The sequence below is a fragment of the Carassius carassius genome, unplaced genomic scaffold, assembly GCF_963082965.1.
Source record: "Carassius carassius unplaced genomic scaffold, fCarCar2.1 SCAFFOLD_58, whole genome shotgun sequence".
Taxonomy (NCBI): Eukaryota; Metazoa; Chordata; class Actinopteri; order Cypriniformes; family Cyprinidae; genus Carassius; species Carassius carassius.
The window spans coordinates 1,224,357-1,250,759 of NW_026775030.1; the positions used below are offsets into that span (position 1 = coordinate 1,224,357).

At 40.7% G+C, this 26,403-nt stretch overlaps 1 protein-coding gene across 2 annotated transcripts in view; it reads right to left on the bottom strand.

The window, feature by feature from the left end:
* Positions 1 to 1,853: 1,853 nt before the first annotated feature.
* hycc2 (hyccin PI4KA lipid kinase complex subunit 2) overlaps positions 1,854 to 26,403 on the bottom strand; it is an 86,995-nt gene continuing 62,445 nt past the window's right edge. Inside the window, exons 6-12 of one of the 2 annotated variants that reach the window (XM_059547035.1) lie at positions 20,775 to 20,855; positions 12,807 to 12,922; positions 12,580 to 12,675; positions 12,049 to 12,165; positions 11,564 to 11,651; positions 11,326 to 11,482; positions 1,854 to 2,424 (exon numbers count right to left, since the gene is read on the bottom strand). In XM_059547035.1, coding sequence (XP_059403018.1) covers positions 2,117 to 2,424; positions 11,326 to 11,482; positions 11,564 to 11,651; positions 12,049 to 12,165; positions 12,580 to 12,675; positions 12,807 to 12,922; positions 20,775 to 20,855 — 963 coding nt within the window. In that variant the 3' untranslated portion in view covers positions 1,854 to 2,116. Of the gene's footprint in view, positions 2,428 to 11,325; positions 11,483 to 11,563; positions 11,652 to 12,048; positions 12,166 to 12,579; positions 12,676 to 12,806; positions 12,923 to 20,774; positions 20,856 to 26,403 lie in introns of both variants that reach the window. The other variant, XM_059547034.1, reaches the window with a different exon arrangement.

The following is a 26,403-nucleotide window of genomic DNA, read 5'->3' on the forward strand; positions in this document are numbered from 1 at the left end:
TTATTGCTGACTGTCATCAGAAAATTCATAATGTCTGATTCTGACATGTCGGTCCAGCTCAGATTTGGTCTGAGAGAGAGACTGTTAGATCACTGCCAGGCCAGCTGTCAAGAGATTAGTTCAGCCAACAATGGAAACCATCATTTACTCTTGTGTCATTTCAGTCCTGTATTAATTTTTTTCTCTCTTTCCTTTCCAGAGAGCACCCATAAATCATTCTATACTACCAGCACACTATTCAGAGTCAGACAGCAGCCCTGTATGAGAAACACAGCCATTTGAGCCATTGCTGACTGATCACGTTCTGTTTCGCCTGGTCATGCTTTCAACTCTTTCCCCAGCACTGATGAAGTTTTCCAGCATTCTGTGTTTTCACTGTTATACAGTAGTGGGGTGTATAACATTTTTAACCATTATCAATCAGCATATAAATCAAAACCACCTAAAGTGAACTTGGTACGGATGAATGTGTTCTGGATGTAGTCATTGATTAAACACCATTTTCTCAGATTTTTGATCAAAATGTTGCTTTAAAAAATAATAATAATAATTGTGTGTAACATTTGATTGTAGATTAAAAAAAATAAAGATTTTTGTTTGTTTGTTAAAAGCAGAGACTTTGCTCTTTCTTTTGATCTATTAAATGCTCAGATATTCATGCAAATAAATATTCTGGGGCCATGAGAATTTTGTGACAAATCTCAAACATGCTGCTGGTGGTTGGCATCTTGCCTGAAAAGAGTTAAATGAATCATGCTGGGCTGTGTGAAATGGGAAAAGAGCATTTGCTGTGACTTGAGTTGCAGTAGAGAGTATAAGTGAATAACTGGCACCCATTTCTTGTGGTGTCCCACAAGGCTCTATTTTATAACCTTTTTCTTTTCTCTGTATATGCTACGTTAGGATTGATTTTGGATAAATATGGTGTTTCATTATGGTTGTTTCATTATTATGCTGATGAAACTCAGTTGTATTTGTCTCTTAACCCAAATTCTTCCAGTGCCTTGGGGCGTCTGTTGGCCTGTGTAGATGAGGTGAAGTCTCGGATATCTGCTAACTTTTTGAGTCTTAATGAAGCAAAAACAGAGATCATTATATTTGGTCCCTCTGAAATGTGTGATACAGCTGGAGTTAACTAGAGAACATTACTTCCTTTTAGAAACCATCAAGTAAAAAATATTGGTTTGATCTATGACAGTGCTTCAAAATTTAACTCTCAAATAAGTGAAGTTGTCAAAGCTAGCTTCTACCAATTAAGAATGATTCTTAAGATCAAGCCTTTCTTAGCACGTATAGACTTGGAGAAGCTTATTCATGTTTTTATTTTTTCTCGATTCGATTACTGAAACTCACTTTATTACGGTACTCAAACCAAATTTTTGGAGAGATTACAAATTGTTAAAAATTCAGCCACAAGACTACTGAAAGGTACTCGGAGGCATGACTACAATAACCATGTTTTGAGATCGTTGCATTGCTTACCAGTATCTTATAGAATTAATTTTAAGATTTGAATTTGTGTTTTTAAATCCTGCATGATAAAGCCCCTCCACACATTTCTGATCTTTGTCATGTTCAAGAGTCAAAGAGATCATTACGATCTAATGGGCAAAATCTCCAACATGTTCCTCGATCAAAATTAAAGTTCTGCTTTTTGGTAGCTGCAACAAGGCTTTGGAACAGTTTTCCAGTGTTTTTGTGACAATTATCATCTCTGAATGAATCTAAGAAGCAGTAAAAAACAAGTTTTGAGTTATTGTCGCTGTAGTTACCCTCTTGGGTCTGTCTTGTATGTTGTGAATTGATGTTTTTTTAATGGAATTACTGTACAGCACTGTACAGTAAAAATAAATAAAGTTAGAGTACGAGTTAAAATAACTGCTTACATTTCACTTCTTTTACAGACTGACTGTAGAAAGGGAAGTAAAAGTAATATTGACTGTAGTGAAGTTGGTACGGTGTTCACTGAGTGGCAGTATGAATCACCGTCCACCTTCCTAGTTTGGACCGCTTTTATATTTCATGAGAAAAATACAGGGTTGAAATGACATGAGTAAGTAACGACAGTTCCTGCTTTTGGGGTACAATTCTTCTGTCAAGAAGGAGGCAGCCGGTTCTAGACCTGTGAGATAATTTGCATGCTGAAGCTGGGTGATCTGCTCTGTTTTCCAGGAGAAAGCAGCTCCGTCTCCTCTGGCAGATGCTGCTCCTGCAGGCTGAGGATGGAGTATCTGCGAGCCTCGGCACCGGAGCGCTGCCCCGGCCTGCAGTCCAGAGAGGTGCTGGAGGTCCTGCGAGCGGACGGGCGGCTCTTCCTCCCGCGCACACCGCTGGGCTGGCTGCTGCTGGACGCACCGGAGGAGAAGCCCTCATCTGCATCGTTCAGGCCAGAGGAGTCCTCCTCCCTGCTCAGCTGGTCTGCATCTACTACAGAGAGAAAACATATAAGACAGAGTGAATTCAAGAGAGATTCAATTAGATCATATCGCTTTCTGGAAGCCCTTTGTCTCCATATGTTACAAGTGTGTCATGAAAACTTTTCAACATTGCAGACAGGAAGTGAATGAAGTTGCAGAAGAAGTAACAACACATTCTCACTCCCAACTCGTCACTAATTGACACTTGGTCAGGACCCTTTGGAGTCATTTTGACACACACGGGGGAATCCTTTTAGCGTCACTTTTCGACGTGCAGGGTCCTCCGTTGTATTGGTTTTAATTTAATGGTTTGCATGCATTTGTAAAAAACAGAAATCATTTTATATAAATGTATATTTTCTTTGGAATTTCATAGGAATTTATTTCAAAAACTGACCATAAACAAGCAGTATAAAACCATTACAAACAAGTCCTGTTGCATTTAAAAAGTCTTTGGAATAAAGGTTTAGGTTTAGGGTCAGGGGTTGGGTTACGTGCTCATAAATGTGTAAATAGTATAATGTAAATAAAAATTGTTTGTGAAAATTTTACTATTTACATTGGGGAAAAAAACACACCCCAACATATATGCAATAATAGCAATATCATTACCCAATATATTAATCATGGCAATAAAACTCCCTGTGTCTTTCATATCGGCATATTGAAGCCACACTGTACACTGTAACACTCTCTCTCACACAGACACACACACACACACTCATAATGTAACCCACTCTCACACTCACACACGCGCGCGCACACACACACACACACACACACGTGCGCACACACACACGCACGCGCAGACACACACAAGCACACACACAAGCACACACACGCACGCACACACACACACACGCGCACGCACGCACACACGCGCGCACACACACACACAAGCACACACACACACGCACACACACACACACACACACACTAGCACACACACTCTCACACACACACACACACACACGCACGCACACAAGCACTAGCACACACACACACACACACACACACACTAGCACACACACTCTCACACACTCTCACACACACACACACGCACGCACGCACGCACACAAGCACTAGCACACACACACACACACACACACACTAGCACACACACTCTCACACACTCTCACACACACACACACACACGCACGCACGCACGCACACAAGCACTAGCACACACACACACACACACACACACACTTTGTTGAGGAGTTGTTCAGGCATTTGAGCTGCAAAGGGGAGGATGGAGGACATGCACACACGATTACACTCACAAACACTTCCTCATCAACACCTGCCATGCAGCATCAGACACACAATGTTTGCATGGGGTATTCAAAAAGCTCTTGAGGGTGCGGTGGACGTATATCACACAGGTGATCAATCCAGCAGTGGTGTAATGCACTTCACATACGCGTCACCCTATGGAGCATGTGATGTATTAGAGGATCCCTTACGGCTGTGTTCAGGGACCAAAGCCAGTTTTGTTTCTGTTGCTTTAAAGGTGAGGAGTTTTACAGGAAATGGAAATTAATTTTGTTAATTTTGTTAATTCCTGTTTTTGTTGTATGACATGTTCAAACATTAGGAAAATAAAACAAACGTGTTTGAATGTAAGAAGCCAAAGCCATGCACTTCTGTATGAAGATCAGGATCCAAATCATCTGGATGCACTGTCAGCATGGATGAGTGTGACCAATCACACTGAACGGTTGTGTAAACCTGGTGTAACTGTCTTTACAGTTGTGTATTTTTCTGCTGGTGGAATTGTGACCGCCGGTGTCATCCAGAAGCACCAAAAATCTTCTTGAATAAGATGCCGATGGTTAGGGTCCACAAGAGATCACTGAAGTCAGATAAACATAGTTCCCCTTCAGGAACTCGAGCTGCGTCCAAATGCTGTGGGAACACATTCAACATAACCGCGCTCTGAATCACATGTGTAATCAGTCCAACAGATGGGCGAGAGATGATACAGACAGGGCGACGTAGAGACCAGGACGCTTAAAACCATGTGCAGTGGACACAGCGGCAGTTTCTGTCATTCAGAAAGCGCTCTATGTCTGTGTGTCCAGTTTACTGTTGTTTGTCACATTGCAATCATATCAAAGACAAAAGACAACAGTAAAACATGCAGTAATTTAGACTGTGTTCTCCTGCCTGCCTGTGCTACATTACACACACACTGCCTGCATTGTGAGAGGCTCTCGGTGTGAACGCTTCACTTCCAGAGGGTTCTCTTCGAGAAGGGAGCTCTCACGAGCATTCCCCACGGATCAAGCCCCACTTCAACTGAGTGTATACTGGTGGCAGTTGTGGGGATCACAGATGGATGTGGTGAAGGTAATGGAGAAAGGCGAGTTCCTTTCTTCTTCCTCTGCTACCAGATCCAGCACACGCTCCCAGGGTTTGGAAGAATGCTCCACGGTTTCTTCCCCCAGGGAGAGGGCTCGACGCTTTGGCTATCATCTCTATTCATCTCTCAGCATCTGCCAGGAAACGTAGCGGCTTTGGAAGGCTCGCCACCTTTAAGAAGTTCTCTAGAGCAGCTGCTCCAATTACACCAGAGGTGAGTCTCGAGAGACTTATTCTCTTAGTACACTATCTGGCAGCGTGGAAGTTTCTGCCAAATATTTCATGATGGGTCCTGCACACTGCAGAGAAGGCTACAGAATCCAGATTGGTTCCCGCTCTGTTCCCAGCAGGAAGAAGACAATCTCTTGAGTTAGGAGGCCAACGAGGTGGTCCCTCCTCTCGACAGAGAGTCATGAAAACATGGTTGACTAGCACATTATTAGGAAAGATGATTTGCAAAGATTCATAAAAATCCCTTATACTTCTTCTGTAGATGAATCTGGATCATGTATTTAGGCAGATCGGGGATCAGCCCATTTCCTTCAAAAATTAAAGTAACGTTATTCCTCTGCTTTTAGCAGCTCAGATGTCGGGAGTAAATGATGACTGCTATGTTCATTTTTACATCCAACAACAAAACACCTCAATCGCTTAATTGGAGACACTGTTGTCTTCCCTGCACTGGAGTCAACACAATGGCGGACTGATGACAGCTCACTCAGGGCAGGTCTAAGGTAAGATGGCCATGTTAATCAACTATCGTGGCAGGAGGCTTGTCATTCTGCCAGAAATTTCAGAACTTGTCTTAATGGACTGTTGACAGACAATATAAGATATCTAATGTCAAAACAGCTCTGGGCATTAATGTGAACGAGTCTACAGAATGAGCCCCTGTCAATCCACTTATGTTTACTGTAATGGCAAACGCTACAGATCTAACCCTGAATGTGCAAGGCTTTCAGTGTTATCTGATTTCAGTAATTCTAGTTATGTCTCTTATGCTGCTTAATGTTTCAAACTGGTATTTGCTATCCTATTTATCATATATGGTATCTTTTTAATTCTATTGCCCTTATTTGAAGGTCACCTGGGAAAAAAAGTGTGTGCTAAATGATTTAATGTAAATGAATATTCTTTTAGTCCATTATTGTAATCATAAACATGCTGGTTTGTAGCACAAAAAGTCGCTTTGGACAACTTTGACACTGAAAGCATTTTATGTTTATCGCTGGTAATGTGAGATCTTTGTTCTTTATAACTGACTATTGCATCTTCTTAACTTATAATTGTTAGTTGAAAATTACTTGCATGCAACTGTTTTATTAATTATTTGCAAATATTAAAAGCAGAAAAATATTTAAAGCAAACTGTTAAAAATGAATTTGCAAAAGCTCTTATTTTTTATCTTTGGTAATGAAATTGTTATGGAGAATTGCCACATCAGTAACTGTAATTGTTGGTATTATTGTACTATTTACACCTCTAGAAACAATGTCTCATCAACTACTGAAATCATTTCCTGTCTATCACTGAAACTGGCTCTTACATTTTGTTTTTGTTTTATCAGAGGACTGATAATTAGTGCATAACACTATGGAAATTAATGCAAGACAATTTCATTTCTGCATAAAAGGCGTTTAGGTAGTGACCGAGAAACCATCACAAGCGTGTCTGCGATGAGCTGGTATTTTAGCTAGAGTACTGGAAATTTAATTTCAGTAATGTAAGTCAACAGAAGCAGTTTTGTAAGAAGCTTTTCGACAGTGAGAATGAATGACTTTCACTGGTGTTTACGTCAGGATTCTCAGTAATGTCCTCGCGCTTTACTCGTGTGCGTCACACCAGGGTCAGCATGACTCGCAGGGGTTTTGGGGAGGTGCATTGCCCTGAAGGAAGCGAGGCCACTGGGTGATTCTAAGGGGAAGAGCCCGCCTCTGATCTGCCTCCACCCCCTGCCTACCCTCATGTGTGACTGTGAGAGAGCCCCTCCCTCCTGGCTCGTGATTGGCCGCTGGGTCCTGTGGGGCGTGTCGGCCGGGGAGGATGGTGAGGCTGAACTCGGCATCACTTGAGAAGTCAAAACAATCTGGGATGTAACACAGCAGGGGAAATGTGCTTCTTAGTGTCACGGTGAACAGCATGAGTAGAGTGCGCTGTAAAGCACCCAAAACACAAAGACAGTGAAAGAACAGACACAAGAACGTCACACTCAACAGCACATGGTCTGGACAGATGATGGAGGCTTAGATTGCCTCTCAGATCATATGCAAGAACAACACATTTTGAGCTTCTGACTTCATCTGACTGACAGTAAAACCAAAAGATTTGACGCTATTTTGATGATGTGTCAGGGTGAGTAAAAACAGGCACAGTGGTTGCAGTTGCTTCTAATAAGCATAATTAACTTAAAACCATCCAAATGTGGAATAAAGTGTCTACATTGTCCTCTAGAAAACTTGAACCCAGAAGTTTCCCCAGGCCCAAAAAGATAAATGGTGTCTATTAACAATCTATTAGTGGTTTCTTCGAAGGAAGGCATCACTAAAACTATTGCTCAAACCTTTTATAGTCAGATCACTAACTTTAATAAACTTTGTAATCTGTCAGAGTCCATGCATGATGCATGTTTAACATGTGAAGAGCGAATTTACATTTACAGTGCTGTGAAGCGTACACCGCATGAAAAGCTTTTTCAGTTTTGAAATCATATTAGGTAAAGATCTTCGTTTGGCATGCTATGTATATTTTGTTATGATTTGAGGTTAAATATTACATACAAAAATATACAACTAGAAACATTATTATCTATAAATGATTAAACTTATTAAATAAACACACCATTGAAGCACTTTAATGACAGATGTGTGACGCGTGGCCCGAGCTCATCAGCGTCGCCCTGGAAACAGAGCAGACACACCTGCACCTGCTCATCACGGGCTGAGCGGTCACACCTGCGGCCCATCAGAAACAGCAGCGTCGAACACAGAGGTGAGAGATGTCTCCAAAAGACTCCGCTAACAATTCTCTGTGTTTCCCCTCCAGACAGCAGCGTGTGACCGCCAGCCCGCTAAAGACACGGACCTCACGGACCCACACAGCACTGCGCACCGAAGGAGGAAGAGAAGGCTGAGCACTGAGCACCGGAAACCCCTCACGTTGGCTATTTTTCCCTACACCACCCTTTGGGGAATTTACCTTGATCCTCGTGTCGTGTGCTTCTTCACCCTGTCACAGATGATACGTAATCAGTGCATGAAATAGTAATGATAGTCCTGGTGACCTTTTACATCGCGCTGAAAAGGCAGATGGAAGCAGGAAATACGTATGTACTGTATAAGTTAATTTGTACACTACATCAACAGACTGAAGAGTCAGCAGCAGTACAGTAGATGTCTTAGTACCCAGTCTGACACTCTCATGAGGGCTTCCCATGTTTTAGCATGACTGGACAGCGGGCACAGCAGTTCACTTACTGAGCAGCACATTATGTATGTTTGTGAGCAGGGTCTTGATTTCACTGCTGGTTCCTGTACTTTCTGTGGAGTTGTATTGTCTGGTGAAGGGATTGTGGCTGGGCATGGAGTGCGAGGGTCAGACAAGTACGATGATCTAGGGTCACCAAGCTCCACACAGAGCCCTTGGACAATGCAGCTCCTAACAGAGTCTGGGCCCGGCCCTTACTCATCCAACTGTGTGAGGGGCTTGAGACACTTGAATTGACCAACATACATGCACCTCGCAAACTCATGAGGCAAGTCTCTGGTGAATCCATCATCAGAAACAACAAAACGCAGATGTACATGTAGATAAGAGACTCATTCATCATACACTGCAGACAGCATCACTAATTAACACTACAGCTTTTTTAGAGTGCTACACTGAACTCAGTGATATTTTTGATAATGTAAATATTCTTTGCTCTCTGTATAATATGTTCGTTGGCTGAATAATTGTGGACATATGGCGTTAAATTCAGTCTTATTTAAATACGTTATGACATTATATGGCACTTGCCTTGAACGTTATGATGTGCGTAGTTAATAGACTCCGTTAGGCTACAGTGGTTTGAGCGCGTTTGATCCGAGACTAGAGCTCAGTTAAAGAGCTGTGCTCATCATGAGGTTGACACGGGCTGTCTAGAGTGAGAACGCTTTGGAAAATGGCTCACAAAAAGGACCAGTACATTAATGGTTTTTAAATGTCAGAATCTAAAATAAGTTAATATCATGTGAACATTTCTCATGAAATTCTGACAGTGAGGGGGAGGGGTGAAAAAGGGATGAAAAATACAACCACTATGTTTCTGGTCAATTAAATATGTAATCACAAAACTCACAAAAATTAATTATCTTGGGGATGATCGGGGGCACAATGAAAATCTTAGACCCAGCAGTGCAGCAGCCCTACGTCATGTGGCTATGAAAGTTTCAGTAGTGATACATATACAAAGGTACAAAACTTTTCATGGGGTGTACTTAAGACCTGAAATAACAGTATTCAAAGCAGAAGTGCTCAAAACAAGTAGGAAAATATGACGAAAAAAAAACAAAGGGTTAGGTGATCCCAAAATGAAAGTTCTGTCATTGATAACTCACTCTCATATCGTTCCAAACCCGTTAGATCTACGTTCATCTTTAGAAAACAAATGAAGATATTTTTTAGTGATGCACCGAAATGAAAATTCTGCGCCGAAACCGAAAATTTAGGATGCACTTGGCCGAAAACCGAAACTGAAGCCGAAAATGGATCTGAATTGAAAAATCACAATATAATAATCAAACTTTTATTAACAGTTACATAACAAAACATAAAATATTTTTTACAATAAATATAAATAATAATTATTCTTCAAGTTTTATGTTCCATCAAATAAAATAGTTTTTTAAAAATGTAAAAAAAAAATTTTTTATTTTTTTTTTATTTTTTTTTTTTAAAAAGAGATTTTTGCAGAACAAATGTTACATATTGCAACTTTGGTGTCCTCTCGTATAGGGCTGTCACTTTTGTGAAAAAAAATATCCTGTTCGATTTTTGAGACATAGGCAAAGTGTTCATTGAATCGTTACTAAATTGCCTATATTTGGCGTTGATCCGTTTTTCAACGCCAAATATAGACAAATCCACCGACAACTAAACAGGCATTAGGGCGAACGTAAAGAGGGCGCTTGAGACGCGCACAAGTCAGCAATGTGGACTGCCATAACATCAATGAAAAACATTACTGAAGACTACATTGATATTATGCACTAATAGGCTGTGTGTGTGTGTGTGTGTGTGTGTGTGTGTGTGTGTGTGTGTCAGAACCTGCAGTTGCTGTGTAACGCACGTTCGCTGCGAGCGTATAGTGACGAGCTGGACGCGCTCCGAGAGAAGGCCGTTAAAATCGATTCCCTGTTCTCGTTTTCGAAACTTGTGTTGGTTGGTCCGATGGATTGTGCAGCTTTTGTGACAAGCTTTTTTTGATTGTGACAGCCCTTTGACATGCTTAATCTTTGATAGGCAGACGCGTGATAACAGCTCGACCGTGAGAGAAACCTAAGCGCTTGCGCACGGATGGGAGGGGCGGGTGACATTCATTTTCGGTTTACGTTTTCGGCTGTTTTTTTTATTTCGGCCCGAAACCGATAATGCCATTTCGGCCGAAAATTTTCGGTGGCCGAAATTTCGGTGCACCCCTAATATTTTTTATTAAATCTGAGAGCTCTGTGAGCCTCCATAGACAGCAGCACAACTGAAATGTTGCCAGGTCCAGAAACGTAGTAAGGACATCAAGTCAAACGTGATGTTACAATGCTACAAGAATACTTTTTGTGCACAAAGAAAAGAATAATAACGACTTTATTCAACAATCCTTCTTCCTCAAGTTACCGTCTTCCGCCATGTTGGATAGTCTCTCAATGCATACGCACGCTTCCCCCCCGAACGTAAACCGCACTGATTATGTTCTGGGGTACTCTCCAAATCAAGGGAGAAGAATTGTTGAGAAAAGTTGTTATTATTATTATTGTTTTCTTTGCACTTTGTATTTTCATAGCTCGCAAAATTGAAGTTGAACCCCTGATGTCACATGAAGTATTTTACGTGATGTCCTTACTATGTTACTGGACCTGGCAACATTATAGTTGCGTTTCTGTCTATGGAGGGAAAGTCTTACGGATTGGAAAGACATGAGGGTGAGTAATTAATGACAGAAACTTTCACTTTTGGGTGAACCAACCCTTTAATAATGACTATTCTTGACACAAAATACCTCCACAATTTAAGTGGGCCTCAGGAAAATGATAATGACACCTTTATGGCCTAATGCAGGGCTGTCCAGTCCTGATGCTGAAGTTCTGCAGAGTCCAGCTCCAGCACACCAGCCTGGATGCTTGATTCGCTGCTCCAGGTGTGCTGGATTACGGGCTGGAGCTGACCTCTGCAGAGGAACAGGTTTGGACAGCCGGTCTAACAGCATGAAGGAGAAAGGGGCAGCAGTGATCCAGGAGTGCTCCAGTGTTTGTGAGTACTGCTGGAGCTAGTGTGTGTGATGTGTTCACCTCACCCTCTCTCTTCCAGCGCAGTCTGCGGATGGATGCGGCGGTGATGGTGCAGCGAGAGACCCGTCTGATGCTGGGAGTGACCTCCACCTGCAGGACCTTCCTCCCCTGAGATCCGTCTGGAGCGCTGCCAGGCAGAGAGCTCTTCATTGCATTGCCCAGCTAAACAGAGGCAGAGAGCGGTGAACAGTGTGATGAGCTGCAGAGACTCATCCACAGACAGGAGAGGCATCTGAATCGTACCAGCAGTGGCTCCGAATACAGCTCCAGCTGAGCTCTGTACAGGATGTCATCCAAAGCCTCTCTCCCAGCATCCCACTCGCCATTATATCTGTGCAACACACACCCATCCGCACACACACATACTAGTAGATCACCACAGAAAACCCGATCATGCAATACTAACAGCTTAACCCGTGAAATCTCAAAACAACCATGCAAATTCACTTAGAACTCAATTCTAGTCACAACAGACTTGCATGAAGATCATTTCAACAGTTATATTCTTTCTAATGTAAAAAAAAACACACATTCTCATTACTGTGATTTACTGAAATATATTTGTATTTTGGATATTTCACTATTTTTGTAATTTCCAGTTACTAATATTGTCAATGATCACCACGTCCTTACTGTAGTCCAGTATTTAATAATGGTATGCAAGTGCAAGCATTACTGTGGAGGACTTGAACATCGCTCAGGTGAGTCTTGGCCGTGTTCACACTCACATGGCGTGATAGACAGCAGCCAGCATCTGCACCATGAACTGAGGCTCCAGCAGCACACGCATGCAGGAAGTGGTCCAGGCCTTCAGCTGCTGACGGGCAAAGCCGCTCACGCACAACCTGCACACACACACACACACACACATATGCAAGGATACATCAAACATCTCTTTCTCTACTTCAAATTCTGCTGCTTCACTCCTGTTGGGTGATTGATATTTACCCTCGAAACGCGATTGGACTAGTTTTGAGAAGCAATTGGGCAGATTTTGTTGTGAAAACCTGGCAACCCTGTTCATATTATTCTTTTGTGCATGCGGATCAGTTCAGAACCATGATGTGTTTACACAGGAAATCTGATATCAGCCACATTTAAAACAACAATGTGAACAGCTATACAAAAATCTGAATTGAGCACTAAGGCTCGCAGTGTGAACGTAGCCTCTGAGCTGTTTTGAACTGAGATGTAGAGATAAACTTGGCATTGCCTGCTTCTAATGGCTGTGGGTTCAGAGAGCGGATGTGAGATCTCACCGCGAGCTCATCCTGCAGACGGCCCGGTGTGATGAGCGGGGCATGTAGACCACCAGCGAGTTATAGCACAGCATCAGGAAACACAGCACCTCAAACCTGCAGACACACAACCACAGACGTCACCTGCATCCGCCAGTGTGCATCAACAGTACAGTCTGACGACTCATTACACAGATCCTTCCTTTGGGACATTTAACTGAGAGAAAGACAGTTCTCGAGACAATGACCTGTTCTGGGCAGTGAAGGCTTCTCTCTGCGGGTGCAGGCCGCTGTAGATCACTCTGATTAGGTCGTGCTGACAGAGAGCACCCTCAGTCAAAGCAATGGAGCCCAGACTGGACGGCTGAACACACACACACACACACACACACAGTGACACTGAACAGAGGTTAGGGACACCACACAGATGCTACTGTGAGCACATCTATACAACAGTGGCTCTTATCCCTGTTTCTGTTTTTTACCATACTGAATCTATTTATTTGTTTTATATAAATACACATGAAATCAGTCCTGGAGCAATCTAAAAAAGTAATGGGTTGAAAGTCACATCCCATGTGTTTTTATTTCAAATCTGAAGAAGATATCATGAAAAATGAGATTCCTGCTAAATATTTTCTGAGACTAGTCAAGTCACCTTTATTTATATAGCGCTTTAAACAAAATACATTGCGTCAAAGCAACTGAACAACATTCATTAGGAAAACAGTGTCAATAATGCAAAAATGATAGTTAAAGGCAGTTCATCATTGGATTCAGTGATGTCATCTCTGTTCAGTTAAATAGTGTCTGTGCATTTATTTGCAATCAAGTCAACGATATCGCTGTAGATGAAGTGTCCCCAACTAAGCAAGCCAGAGGCGACAGCGGCAAGGAACCGAAACTCCATCGGTGACAGAATGGAGAAAAAAACCTTGGGAGAAACCAGGCTCAGTTGGGGGGCCAGTTCTCCTCTGACCAGACGAAACCAGTAGTTCAATTCCAGGCTGCAGCAAAGTCAGATTGTGCAGAAGAATCATCTGTTTCCTGTGGTCTTGTCCTGGTGCTCCTCTGAGACAAGGTCTTTACAGGGGATCTGTATCTGGGGCTCTAGTTGTCCTGGTCTCCACTGTCTTTCAGGGATGCAGAGGTCCTTTCTAGGTGCTGATCCAGCATCTGGTCTGGATACGGACTGGATCCGGGTGACTGCAGTGACCCTCTGATCTGGACACAGACTGGATCTGGTGGCCACGGTGACCTCGGAACAAGAGAGAAACAGACAAATATTAGCGTAGATGCCATTCTTCTAATGATGTAGCAAGTACATAGGGTGTTATGGGAAGTGTTCCCGGTTCCGGTTTACCTAATTAACCCTCTGGAGTCGATTAACGCGGATACGCGTTATGACTAATTTTCTCCTGATAACCCCGAAAAGAACTTAAATTTAAACAACTTAAGAACTTAAACACTTTCAGTTTTAATCGTACAGATAAGAGCAATACATCAATCGAATCTGTAAAGGGTCTACTTTTTTTTTGGATACAGACATAATAACAACAGAACGTTGTGCACTTATAAAATAAAGATAACAAACAAGGTGTGCTGTCTGCAGCCTTTGTCTGTGCTGATCTTCATTTACATTAAAATGAGCTGTAACTCCGTGAATACTCAACGAAGAGACATGAGAGATATATCTAGGAAAAACATGTCTATTTTTAAACTAAACAAGTGCCGCCGAAACAGATATTCTGTGATAAAGTAATCCATATGAAAACAACGTGATGTCTGTTTTTCATGTCTCCCTTCATTATATCTAATGTGACCACGCCCCCGCGCTGAACGCGCTATTCAGATTCAAACTGAAGCGCGCGGCTTGAATACGCCCATAACAGAAGAAAAAGCAGCGAGACTGTTCAAGTACTTTTTATTTTACTGTTTGCTTCGCGATGAGAGGAATAACACATAATTCACCCCAAAAAGATGTGATGTTGTTTAGGATTTGAGAAATGGATTTCCTCAGAAAAAAAGAATGAAGCACTTTATTCACCAGAGATCATAAACATGAGTAAGTCTCTTTTTATTTATTTATATACTTGTACTAGTTTTCACATAACGTGTAAACATTTTACTAGTTAGACTTTTTCCAAACTATAATTCCTGACTAAATGTATAATCAAGTGAAATATTATGAAGTTTCAATAACAATATACAATACTATACCATTCAAAAGCTTGATGTAAATAATATAAATGAAACAAATAAATAACTGTAACAAATGTAAAAACAATGCTTTTCTTTCCATTTATTCCCCCTAAAAACCCAGAAAAATATTCTCAGCTCTTTTCAACATTAATAATAATAATGGTAATAATAATGATAATAATAATAATAATAAATGTTTTTATTTATTTTTTTTTGTAGAAAATAAGATTGTTAAAAGGATTTCTGAAGGATTGTGTGACTGGAGTAATGATGCAAAAAATTTGTTTGAAAGTCAGCTTTGATTGTTCCTGATAAACTGTTTAACTGCTCCCCCAAGTGGATATTAAATTATGTTGAGGGGGAATTAAATATATTCTAAATAAACTACAAACATAAAATTATATAGATTTATTTTGTTCTTGCATTCTTTCTTGTAACTCTTCTCCTCTCAGTGACACAGATGACTGAACGGCTCATTATGCAGCTCATTATGCGGCCCTTTGTCTTCTCAGGTGTAAATCACAATGATATTCATGATAGTTGACGCCTACCCGCATGACTTTTACCAACCAAAAGTGTCTTAGAAAATTTTAATCAATATATTGTTTTCTGTAAGTGAGTAAACGATGATTTTCACATAATTTAGAAAGAAAAATTCTAGACTACAAGCTCCAGTTCTCAAAAATCCCGGGAACCATTGTTCTGTATGTGATTTATGGCTTTATTCAAGTGATTTAACATTTTTAGTTTTTCACTAACCACGCATAACATTTTTTTTCTCAAAAATACAATTATGTACATGCATGCATTTCACATATTATTATAGCCCAGTTTGTGCTGATTTCTAGTCAGGATTTAGACCGTATCATAGTACTGAGACTGCTCTCCTTAGAGTTACAAATGATCTGCTCTTATCATCTGATCGTGGTTGTATCTCTCTGTAACGAATTAAAACCTTAATATTCATCCGGAAGAAAGAGGCGGGAACCGGCGGACAATCAAAGGACACTTTAATGATCAAAATAAACACAAAACAGCGCACCAGCCCCTCACGGACGACTGATGCGCACAAAATAAAACCAAAACACAACTAAAAGCCCAGGCTTGGTCCTCTCTCGTCCTTCACTGTCGTCGCTCCAGTTTTATATCCTTCCATCTCCTCTGTGGGACTCAAGACCGGTGGTGGGTCGCAGGTGTAGCGGATTTCCCAATCACTCCACCGGCCTCACACGTGTTCCCACATCCCTCGGCCCCGCCCCACTCGTCACACTCTCTATTAGTTTTCTTGCATCTTAGTGCTGCGTTTGACACAATTGACCACAAAATTCTTTTGCATAGACTTTAACACATTTTGTTGGCATCAGTGGAAGTGCATTAGCATGGTTTAAATCGTACTTATATGACCGCCATCAGTTCGTAGCAGTGAATGAAGATGTATCCTATCGATCACAAGTGCAGTATGGAGTACCTCAAGGCTCAGTACTAGGGCCGCTACTCTTCACGCTTTATATGTTACCCTTGGGAGATATCATCAGGAAACATGGTGTTAGCTTTCACTGTTATGCTGATGATTCTCAGCTCTATATTTCTTCGCGGCCCGGTGAAACACACCAATTTGAAAAAGTAATGGATTGCATAGTCGATATAAAAAACTGGATGACGAGTAATTTCTTACTGCTAAATTCTGAAAAAACAGAGGTGTTAATTATAGGACCTAAAAACTCTTCGTTCTCAAGTTCTCAAAACTCAGGCAATTTGATAATACCTAGAATATCAAAATCAACTGCGGGCGGCAGATCCTTTTCCTATTTGGCGCCCAAACTCTGGAATAACCTACCTAACATTGTTCGGGAGGCAGACACACTCTTGCAGTTTAAATCTAGATTAAAGACCCATCTCTTTAACCTGGCTTACACATAACATACTAATATACTTTTAATATCAAATCCGTTAAAGGATTTTTAGGCTGCATTAACCCTCTGGAGTCTAATGGTATTTTTGTGCCTGGAGAAGTTCTGTCATGTCCTGACATTTGTGCTTTTTTCAGTTTCTTATACACATCTGAATGTCTAAAGTCTAATCTCACTGTAATCAGCACAAACTGGGCTATAATAATATGTTAGCAGCATGTATGTACATGATTGTGTTTTTGAGAAAAAAATTTTTTATGCGTGGTTAGTGAAAAACTAAAAATGTTAAATCACTTGAATAAGGCAATTAAACACAAATAACAATGGTTCCCGGGATTTTTGAGAACTGGAGCTTTTAGCATATAATTTTTCTTTCGAAATTATGTGAAAATCATCTTGTTTACTCACAGAAAACAATATATTGATTTAAATATTCTAAGACACTTTTTGTTTGTAAAAGTCATATGCGAGTAGGCCTCAACTATCATGAATATCATTGTGATTTACACCTGAGAAGACAAAGGCTCGCATAATGAGCTGCATAATGAGCTGCATAATGAGCTGCATAATGAGCTGCATAATGAGCCATTCAGTCAGCTGTGTGTGACTGAGAGGGAGGAGTCACAAGAAAGAATGTGAGGACAAAATAAATCTATATAATTTTGTTTGTAGTTTATTTAGAATATATTTAATTACCCCACAACATAATTTAATATTAAATCTGCAGATAAACAGTTTATTAGGAACAATCAAACCTGACTTTCAAAGCTGAATTTTTTTGCATAATATCTCTCTCTCTCTCTCTCTCTCTCTCTCTCTATATATATATATATATATATATAAATATATATATAGCTATATATATTTAAGGGACTTATGTTTATGATCTCTGTTGAATAAAGCACCTCATTCTTTTTTTTCTGAGGAAATCCAAATCTCAAATCGCATTGTTTTCATATGGATTACTGTATCACAGAATATTAATAATAATAAAAACGGCAGCAGTTGTTATTTAGTTTAAAAGTAGACATGTCAGGCCTTCTATAGATATCTCTCTCATGTCTTTTCGTTGAGTATTCATGGAGTTACAGTTCATTTTAATGACGTGTTTGTAAATGAAGATCAGCGCAGACAAAGGCTGCAGACAGCACACCTTGTTGTTATCTTTATTTTATAAGTGCACAAAGTTCTGTTGTTATTATGTCTGTATATAAAAAAAGTCGACCCTTTACAGATTCGATTGATGTATTGCTCTTATCTGTACGATCAAAACTGAAAGTGTAATTTAAGTTCTTTCCGGGGTTATCAGGAGAAAATGCCTCATAACGCGTATACGGGTTAATCGACTGCAGAGGGTTAACTGGGGATCTCGAGCCCTCCCTGGAGCGAGCTCTGTGGCCAACACTGGAGTCAGTACTCGGGCTCGCTCTCTGGTGAAGAACAAGGCCCTGTGCAAGTCATTTCTCCTCATTTCTTCTGATTATGGATGAACTGGGCAGCTGGCGGGCTTGAGTGAGCCAGTGCGGGGAAAAAGCTGTTTACTTTCAGTTTTTGTCTGGTATTCTGTCACACTTGAACTACTGAGAGGAGTCCGGAGAAAAGAACGAAGGAGACGAGAAGTACATCAAGATCATTTTAATGACATGAAGGAAATAAAGGAAAAACTCACGTAGCACAGGTTGACATGAACAATACAGGACGCTGAACTAAGCTCAGAGAACACTATTTTAACACAAGACGAGGGGATGAAGAGACACATCTGGGATCAATGGAAATACATGGGAAACACCTTGAATCAAACCAACGCAATGGGGACAGGAACCGGAAGGAACCAAATAAGGGCGTAAGGAAACACAAAACATGGGACAGAGTCTGACAATAAGTCAGACACTTTACAAATTCTAATGAGATTGGCACTTATGACTCAAAGATGACACTATACAGTGATGAGAAAGCAGCTTGAAATCAGCATTGAAAAGGACTTAAACAATACATTTCAATTAATAAGGCTGCATTGAAACAGTCCTCATCTCTGAGTTTGACTGCATGAACTGCTCTATTTTTATTTGTCACACTTGGCATTGTATTTGTATAGCAGGATTTTTTGTGACAGGAGTTTTCTGCTGTATCAGTCTGGAGAAGGCAACACACACTGGGCTCGGGAGCCTTATCCACAGATCTTGCCTAATTCACCAGAATGCAGGAAGAACCTCTCGTTTCTTCCCAAACACTCAAGTATTTTCCCAGGTTGTTTGACACGAGTCCTTTAAAAAACATTTTCTCCACTTGTGCACTAAAATCTGCAATCCTGATCAGCAGTGTTTACTGGAATATTTCTGAAGCTGGGAAATACAACGACGACCTGCCAAAATGAGAAAATGCATTTTGACATTTCCATTATTGTTTCAGACCATGATGTTTAATTCATGCAAAATACATATTACACGATAAAGATGACGTGCATGTATTATGTCAAGAATAATTGACCACATGCTATTGAATCATTGAGAAATAATGTAAGGACCACAGCACTTCTCACTGTGAATACATTACTACTCAGAGTGCATTAGTGTTCAAGAATTCAATGGATCAGGGTAAATTATGATGCACTTCTAGTTTTCTTCTGATGTTGAGTGGCTGAGGAGTATAACGTCACCTCACTGTACTGTCGGTTTCTGCAAACGCTTATTGCATTTGTAGAAGGAACAAGTTTATTGGCAATGGTCACTGTTTGGGGACCCATGTGAGAATCATTCCTGATGTTTGTGACCTTACTAACACAATTGATCTCTATTATTAATGCTGAAAATTAAAGTAAAAGGCATTGTTTGGTTTTGGCCTTTCTCCTGAAAAGAATTATGGTCGCTCCTGTGGAAGTGGAAGCACTCTCTTCTTCTGAAACACTGATCCGTAGTATCTGGACACTTGTGCTTCTGTTGAGGTGAGCGCTGGCCTGTGAAGCCTCTGATGTCAGGACAGATGAAATCATTCAGCACTTCTGACCCTCGCCCTTCTTTAGGAATAGCATAATCAGGGCTTTATTTCATGTTGATGGAATGTGTCTCAAGTGCCAGATCAAGCACAGGAGCCTGTGGAGTGGATTCAGTAGGAGGTTTCCCTCAGTCCTGAGTGCTTCTGAAGTAACTCCAGAAGCAATCAGAAATCACTTGGCTTTATTCATTTCCTCAATAATTGGTTTTCCATCAATAATGCATGACAGATACTTCATTAAAGAGGTTACTGAGGAGCTTGCAGACATTAGAAGTACATTATCTGATATTCAGATGGTGTCCATTTTACAGCGAGCTGCACAAAAAAAAGTTTTTTTAATTTTAATAAAGTGATGCACTCTGTCTTAAGTGCTCTTTTTAAGTTCACGATAAGTAATGCATAGAGCATCATGAATATGAAGAAATGCAAATGTATAGATGGACATAATCTGATGTTGTCAAGAGGTTTTCATTGTTAGTTTATTAATACATAGTTATAATCAAGCTATTAATGTAAAGACACCTGTAAAAGTTACCATTAACCATTAATCAAGTGATGCTATATACAGATTGTGCTCACTGTTAGTTCATAATAACTAATGTACTAATTAATGTGACCAAATGCTCTTAAACTCATGAGAAGACTTAGACTCCTAGCACCAAACAGACTCGAATTATACCCAGCATTCCTATGTCTGTCCTGTTTACTCAAAGAAACAAGCTCATTTCACACAGACATGACTGAACATTCATTGCACTTAGAAGAAATGCTATGTGAATTCAAACTGTCAATAAATAAGAATAATGTTGAACTGATTTGTTAACTCATGTACTTTAGCACAGGATTATTATGCAGGAGATCTGCCCGTGTTTCATGTGCTGTCCTGCTTTTCTTTACTGGGCTAAAATGAAATAAGTTCACAGTACTCATAAATACTGCTTTGTAAATATAAATGTAAGGCTGCCCCAAATTAAACTTGTGTTGAACAGTGTGTCAGCCATTTGCAATTATATGCAGTAAAATGTAGTATGCGTTACAGTAATATAATACCTTGGATGTTCTGGGTGTGACTGTGGTATGAAGAGAGTTCAGTTCTGAGGTTTAGCGGTTTACCTCATGATATATGGATGGTTTGGACAGGGACGGGATCAGGAACGATAACAGCTTGCCATTTCCATCTTTATCCACGATTTCCTGCAAAATAAACAATAATGGGTGTTACACAATCAGATTGTCTTGAGTGTTTTTTTTTCTTTTCTTAAAAGTTTCTATTTGTTTGTTACATTAAATTTGTTGGTATCAATATTACATTAAATTAAAAAGAGTTGCATTTTGCCATTTAAAAAAAATCTATCAATATAACAGGGGTTTGCTCTTTTCAGAAGAAAGTAAACTTAGCATTTCATTTGGAAATTACAGCTGCACGCAGCGTTGAAAGGGCCCTCGCACCCAGCTCACCGTTACCCAATGGCTGCTGGGAAACAGCGAACAGTAGGCAATATGATTTTAAAGTAGTTAACGTTGGATAAATGCATCAGATTCCCTTATATGTGCCAAACTTCCTGCTGCCAGTTGGTGGTGCTATGACTATAACTGGATATTGACATGTAGATGTCCTCAGACCAGGACTCTTACCAAACATGTGAAGTTTGGGGCAGATTGGACATTGTATGCATGAGTTACAACAACTTCCTGTTTCATAGTATTAATATCAAGCTGTAGCACTTACTAAGTGTTGCTTGCATTTTTGGGAATATTTCTAGCATGTTAAGCACACAATGGCATATTTTACTGTGTTGCTAATAGTGCATAACAGTGTAAAACATGTCACTTCCTGTTGCCAGTAGGTGGCACTATAAGTATGTAATAATAAAAACTTCATAATCATTGGGAAGGAGGAGGCGGGAACCAGCGGACAATTAAAAGAGACTTTAATAATAAAATAAACACAAAAGCCCCTCGCGGACGACTGTCGCACACAAATAAAAACCAAACACAAAATAAAGCCCAGGTCTGGTCCTCTCTCGTCCTTCACTGTCGCTGCTCCTCTTTTACATCCTTCCATCTCCTCCGTGGGACGCGAGACCGGTGAGTGGAGCAGGTGTCGCTCATTTCCCAATCACTCCATCGGCCTCGCTCCGCTCCCATGGCTCTTGGACCCGCCCCACTCTTCACAAAGTATAATCAAATATTAATATGTAGATATCTTCAGGTGACGACTCTAAACAAACTTGTGAAGTTTGTTTAGAGTCGAACTTCCTCATTCACTGCATTAGTAACATGCCTTAGCGCTTAACTAAGTGTTGCTAGCATGTTTTAGCCTGAGTATTTAGCACTAAAAATTTTTTAATATGTTGCCAGGAGTCCATAACAGTATTAAAAAAGACACTTCCTGTTGCCAGCAGGTGGTGCTATGACTACACCCGAATACAGGCATGTTGATGTGTTCAGGACAGGACTCCTATCAAACGTGTGAAGTGTGGCGCAGATCAGATATTGCTTGCCTGAGTTACAGCAACTTCCTCTTTTATAGTATTAACAGCATGCTCTAGCAATCAGTAAATCTTGTTAGCATGTTTGAGAATATTTCTAACATGTTTAGCACACAATCGCATATTTTTTTGTTTGCTAATAGTGCATACCAGTGTAAAACATGTCACTTCCTGTTGCCAGTAGGTGGCGCTATTTCTATAACTGAATTTGGTATGGGTGTTTGTTCAGGACAGAACACCTACCACACGTGTGAAGTTTGGGGCAGATCGGACATTGCTGGTCTGAGTTACAGCAACTTCCTGTTTCACTGCGAAACATCAAAATTTTTCAGGCTGCCAGGGACACACCCCTTGACAAAAACTCAAAATCTTCGCAATTTAACGTCACAATGGTTATATGATGACACTCACCAATTTTAAGGTAATCTGATTAAAACTGTAGGAGGGCGTTGGTCAAAGTACGAGGCATGGAAATGGCAAAACTGCACAAAAATCGTACAGGAAATTCAAAATAACTTACTGTTGGGTTTTGTACCAAGATACTTTTTTGTAGGTAATGGTGTGTTACACATGTGAACCGATTTTCATGCATGTATGTGAAACGTAGCTCGAGGCGATTTTCATGCATGTATGTGAAACGTAGCTCGAGGCGCACTCCGTTGAAATTTAACAGGTGGCGCTATCAAGCCTTTTTGATCAGATGTAAATTTTCACCAGTTCTGATGCGTGTGCAAAGTTTCGTGAGTTTTGGAGCATGTTTAAGCCCTCAAAAATGTGATTCATTTCGGAGAAGAAAAAGAAGAAGAAGAAAAAGCGGAAGAATAATAATAAACAGCAATTCCTAGAGGGTCCCCGCACCACCTGTGCTCGGGCCCTAATTAAGGTCTGGAGTCTGGAGGAAGACTGGAGAGGCACAGAATCCAAAGTCCAGTGTGAGGTTTCTGAAGTCAGTGATGATTTGGGTGCCATGTCTGCTGGTGTTGCTCCATTGTGTTTTATTAAGTCCAAATTCAATGCAGACATCTACCAGGAGATTTGAGCACTTTATGCTTCCATCTACTGACAAGCTTTTTGGAGATGTTGATTTCCTTTTGCAGCAGGATTTAAGCACCTGCCCAAAGTACCAAAACTACTTCCAAGTATTTTGCTGACCATGATATTACTGTGCTTGATTTGGCAGCCAACTCACCTGACCTGAACCTCACAGAGAATCTATGGGGTACTGTGAAGAGGAAGGCGGCGGACACATTTCTCTCCCTCTCCTCCCCTTGCCTTCCCTGCTTGCTCTCTCTTCTAGTCTATTGTCTAATAGTTCTGAGAGACTCTCTCTGCACTGCTGAAAATCATGGATTGATCAACTGGTCTCTTAATGCAATTGACACCATCTACTCGACGAGAAGCTTGGGTTCAGGGGAACCTGACTGCCCTGCCGGAACGTTCGCAGCTGGCTACACAATGGACGCGTGGGAGAGGTGTCGGGTCGTGTGTCTGGCGGATCTTTCCGTGGAGGACATTGAAGACATCTACCTATTCGGAACCATGATAACAGGTCTTCTGCTGATTGGACTAGGCTTTGCCCTGGGTTATCGAAAAATTCAGAAAACAGGAACAGCTGTCCAAAGCCTCACAAGGCTGCCCGTCATGACTGAAGCAGTGGGCAGAGTGGTCAGCACTGAGACTGAGACTATTAACTGCAAAAGACTGCTTTTTAAGTTATCTTTCTGATGTATCCGAATTCCTTAGCATATCCAAAACCTCAGAACAACTTGATGATCAAAAACTTCAAAAACTATGGACTCTCTCTTTTCTAGCATTTTAAATACAGTTACTCCTTTACGCTTAAGGAAGGTTAAGGAAACCAGTCTGACACCATGGTATAATGAGCATACTCGCACCCTAAAGAGAACAGCCCGAAAAATGGAGCGCAGCTGCAGGAAAACAAAACTAGAGGTATTTCGTATTGCTTGGCGGGAAAGTAACCTATCCTACAGAAAAGCATTAAAGTATATATATAAAGTATATTAAAGTATATAAAGTATATATATATATATATAGTTACTATTACAGCTGTCGAGATTAACGAATCGTGGAAGTGTTGATTATATAATTATTTTTTTCGATCTTTTCCCATCACATGAAAGGCTGCAGTGATGAGCATTGAGTAGACAGAGTCTGTTTATCGCGTGAATGCAGTGATCTCGTCATTATTGCAACACGTTTTCTCTCACAAAATGCTTTCACCACAACTAACAGCAAACACATGAATACAGTAAGAGCTTTGTTGTGCAGCATAACAGCGTCATTCATTGTAACGGCAGTTTAGGCAAGAGTGTAGATAATATATACTCGCGATGTGTGACAGCTCCGGAAAAAAAGGGAGCGTTCTTTGATCGCTCTCTGTAGTTAAATCACAATTTAAATAACAGATTTGTTTCATGCTACTAAGAGAAACAACGTGAAGTTGATCGTTTAGACACTGGCTTGATTCACTGATGCATAAACAGTATTAAACGATTTAGAAAGAAAGTCTGTGTGAACTTGAATAATTAGCTACACATCAGAAATCACTAATCACAGATCAGGCATTAATGAACACTGTTACTCACTGTTTGTGCCGGTGCTGTCGAATCCATATCATAAAAGTCTGTTTGTAACGCCTGTGCTGATATTGCGACTGAATTATATGTAAATATTTGGGCGGGCAAAGCAGAGAAAGGGGAGGTAACATTTCTCCTTATAACGTCACAAAGAGGAGATTCCAGATCAGCCCGTTTGAGCTTCCATCTTCTCAAAGGCAGAGAAAGATAGCAAAATCTCGATTTACACCGATTAAAATTTCTAGAAACTTGGGGACCATATACAGGCTAGGGGAACTCATATTAATGTTAAAAAAACCTCAGAAAGTGAAATTTTAATGTCATAGGACCTTTAAAACTGCTAGATCCGATTACTTTTCTTCTCTTTTAGAAGAAAACAAACATAACCCCAGGTATTTATTCAATACAGTGGCTAAATTAACGAAAAATAAAGCCTCAACAAGTGTTGACATTTCCCAACACCACAGCAGTAATGACTTTATGAACTACTTTACTTCTAAAATCGATACTATTAGAGATAAAATTGCAACCATTCAGCCGTCAGCTACAGTATCACATCAGACAGTGCACTATAGACCCCCTGAGGAACAGTTCCACTCATTCTCAGTACATAGTACTGAGACTGCTCTCCTTAGAGTTACAAATGATCTGCTCTTATCATCTGATCGTGGGTGTATCTCTCTATTAGTTTTATTGGATCTTAGTGCTGCGTTTGACACAATTGATCACAACATTCTTTTGCATAGACTTGAACACTTTATTGGCATTAATGGAAGTGAATTAGCGTGGTTTAAATCGTACTTATATGACCACCATCAATTCGTAGCAGTGAATGAATATGCATTCCTACCAGGACTCAACTAAATTACAACAATGACAAACCGTGGTTCACTGCAAACCTCAGACAGCTCCGTCAGGCCAAAGAAGATGCTTACATGAAGGGGGACAATGTCTTGTATAAACAGGCTAAATACACACTGGAAAAGGAGATCAAAGTGGAAAAGAGGAATTATTCTGGAACAATAAGGACTCAGTTTACTTCGAACGACTCCGCATCAGTGTGGAAAAGTCTTAGGAAGATCACCAATTACGACTATTAAGACACCACCCCCCAGCACTGTAGAGAATCAACAACTGGCAGAACGAGTTTTACTGCAGGTTTGAAAGCCTCCTGCCATGAACCTGCCATGAACGCCTCCGCACACAACCATTCACACCATTCACAACTCCTGCAACCCATCCTGTACACCTCTCCAAACAACCGTTCACACCATTAACACCTCCTGCACACCCCCTCTCCCCCACACCTGCAATACAGATCAGCGAGGATGCGGTGCGCCAGGTCTTCTGGAAGCAGAAAAGGAAAAAAGCACCAGGCCCAGATTGTGTTACACCAGCCTGTCTGAAATCCTGTGCTGACCAGCTGGCCCCCATCTTCACAAAGATCTTCAACAGATCGCTGGAGCTGTGCGAAGTCCCTTCATGCTTCAAACGCTCCACCATCATCCCCATCCCAAAGAAATCCAAAATTACAGGACTAAATGACTACAGGCCTGTGGCTCTAACGTCTGTAGTCATGAAGTCATTTGAAAAACTGGTGCTGGCCCACCTGAAGGACATCACTGGACCCTTGCTAGATCCTCTTCAGTTTGC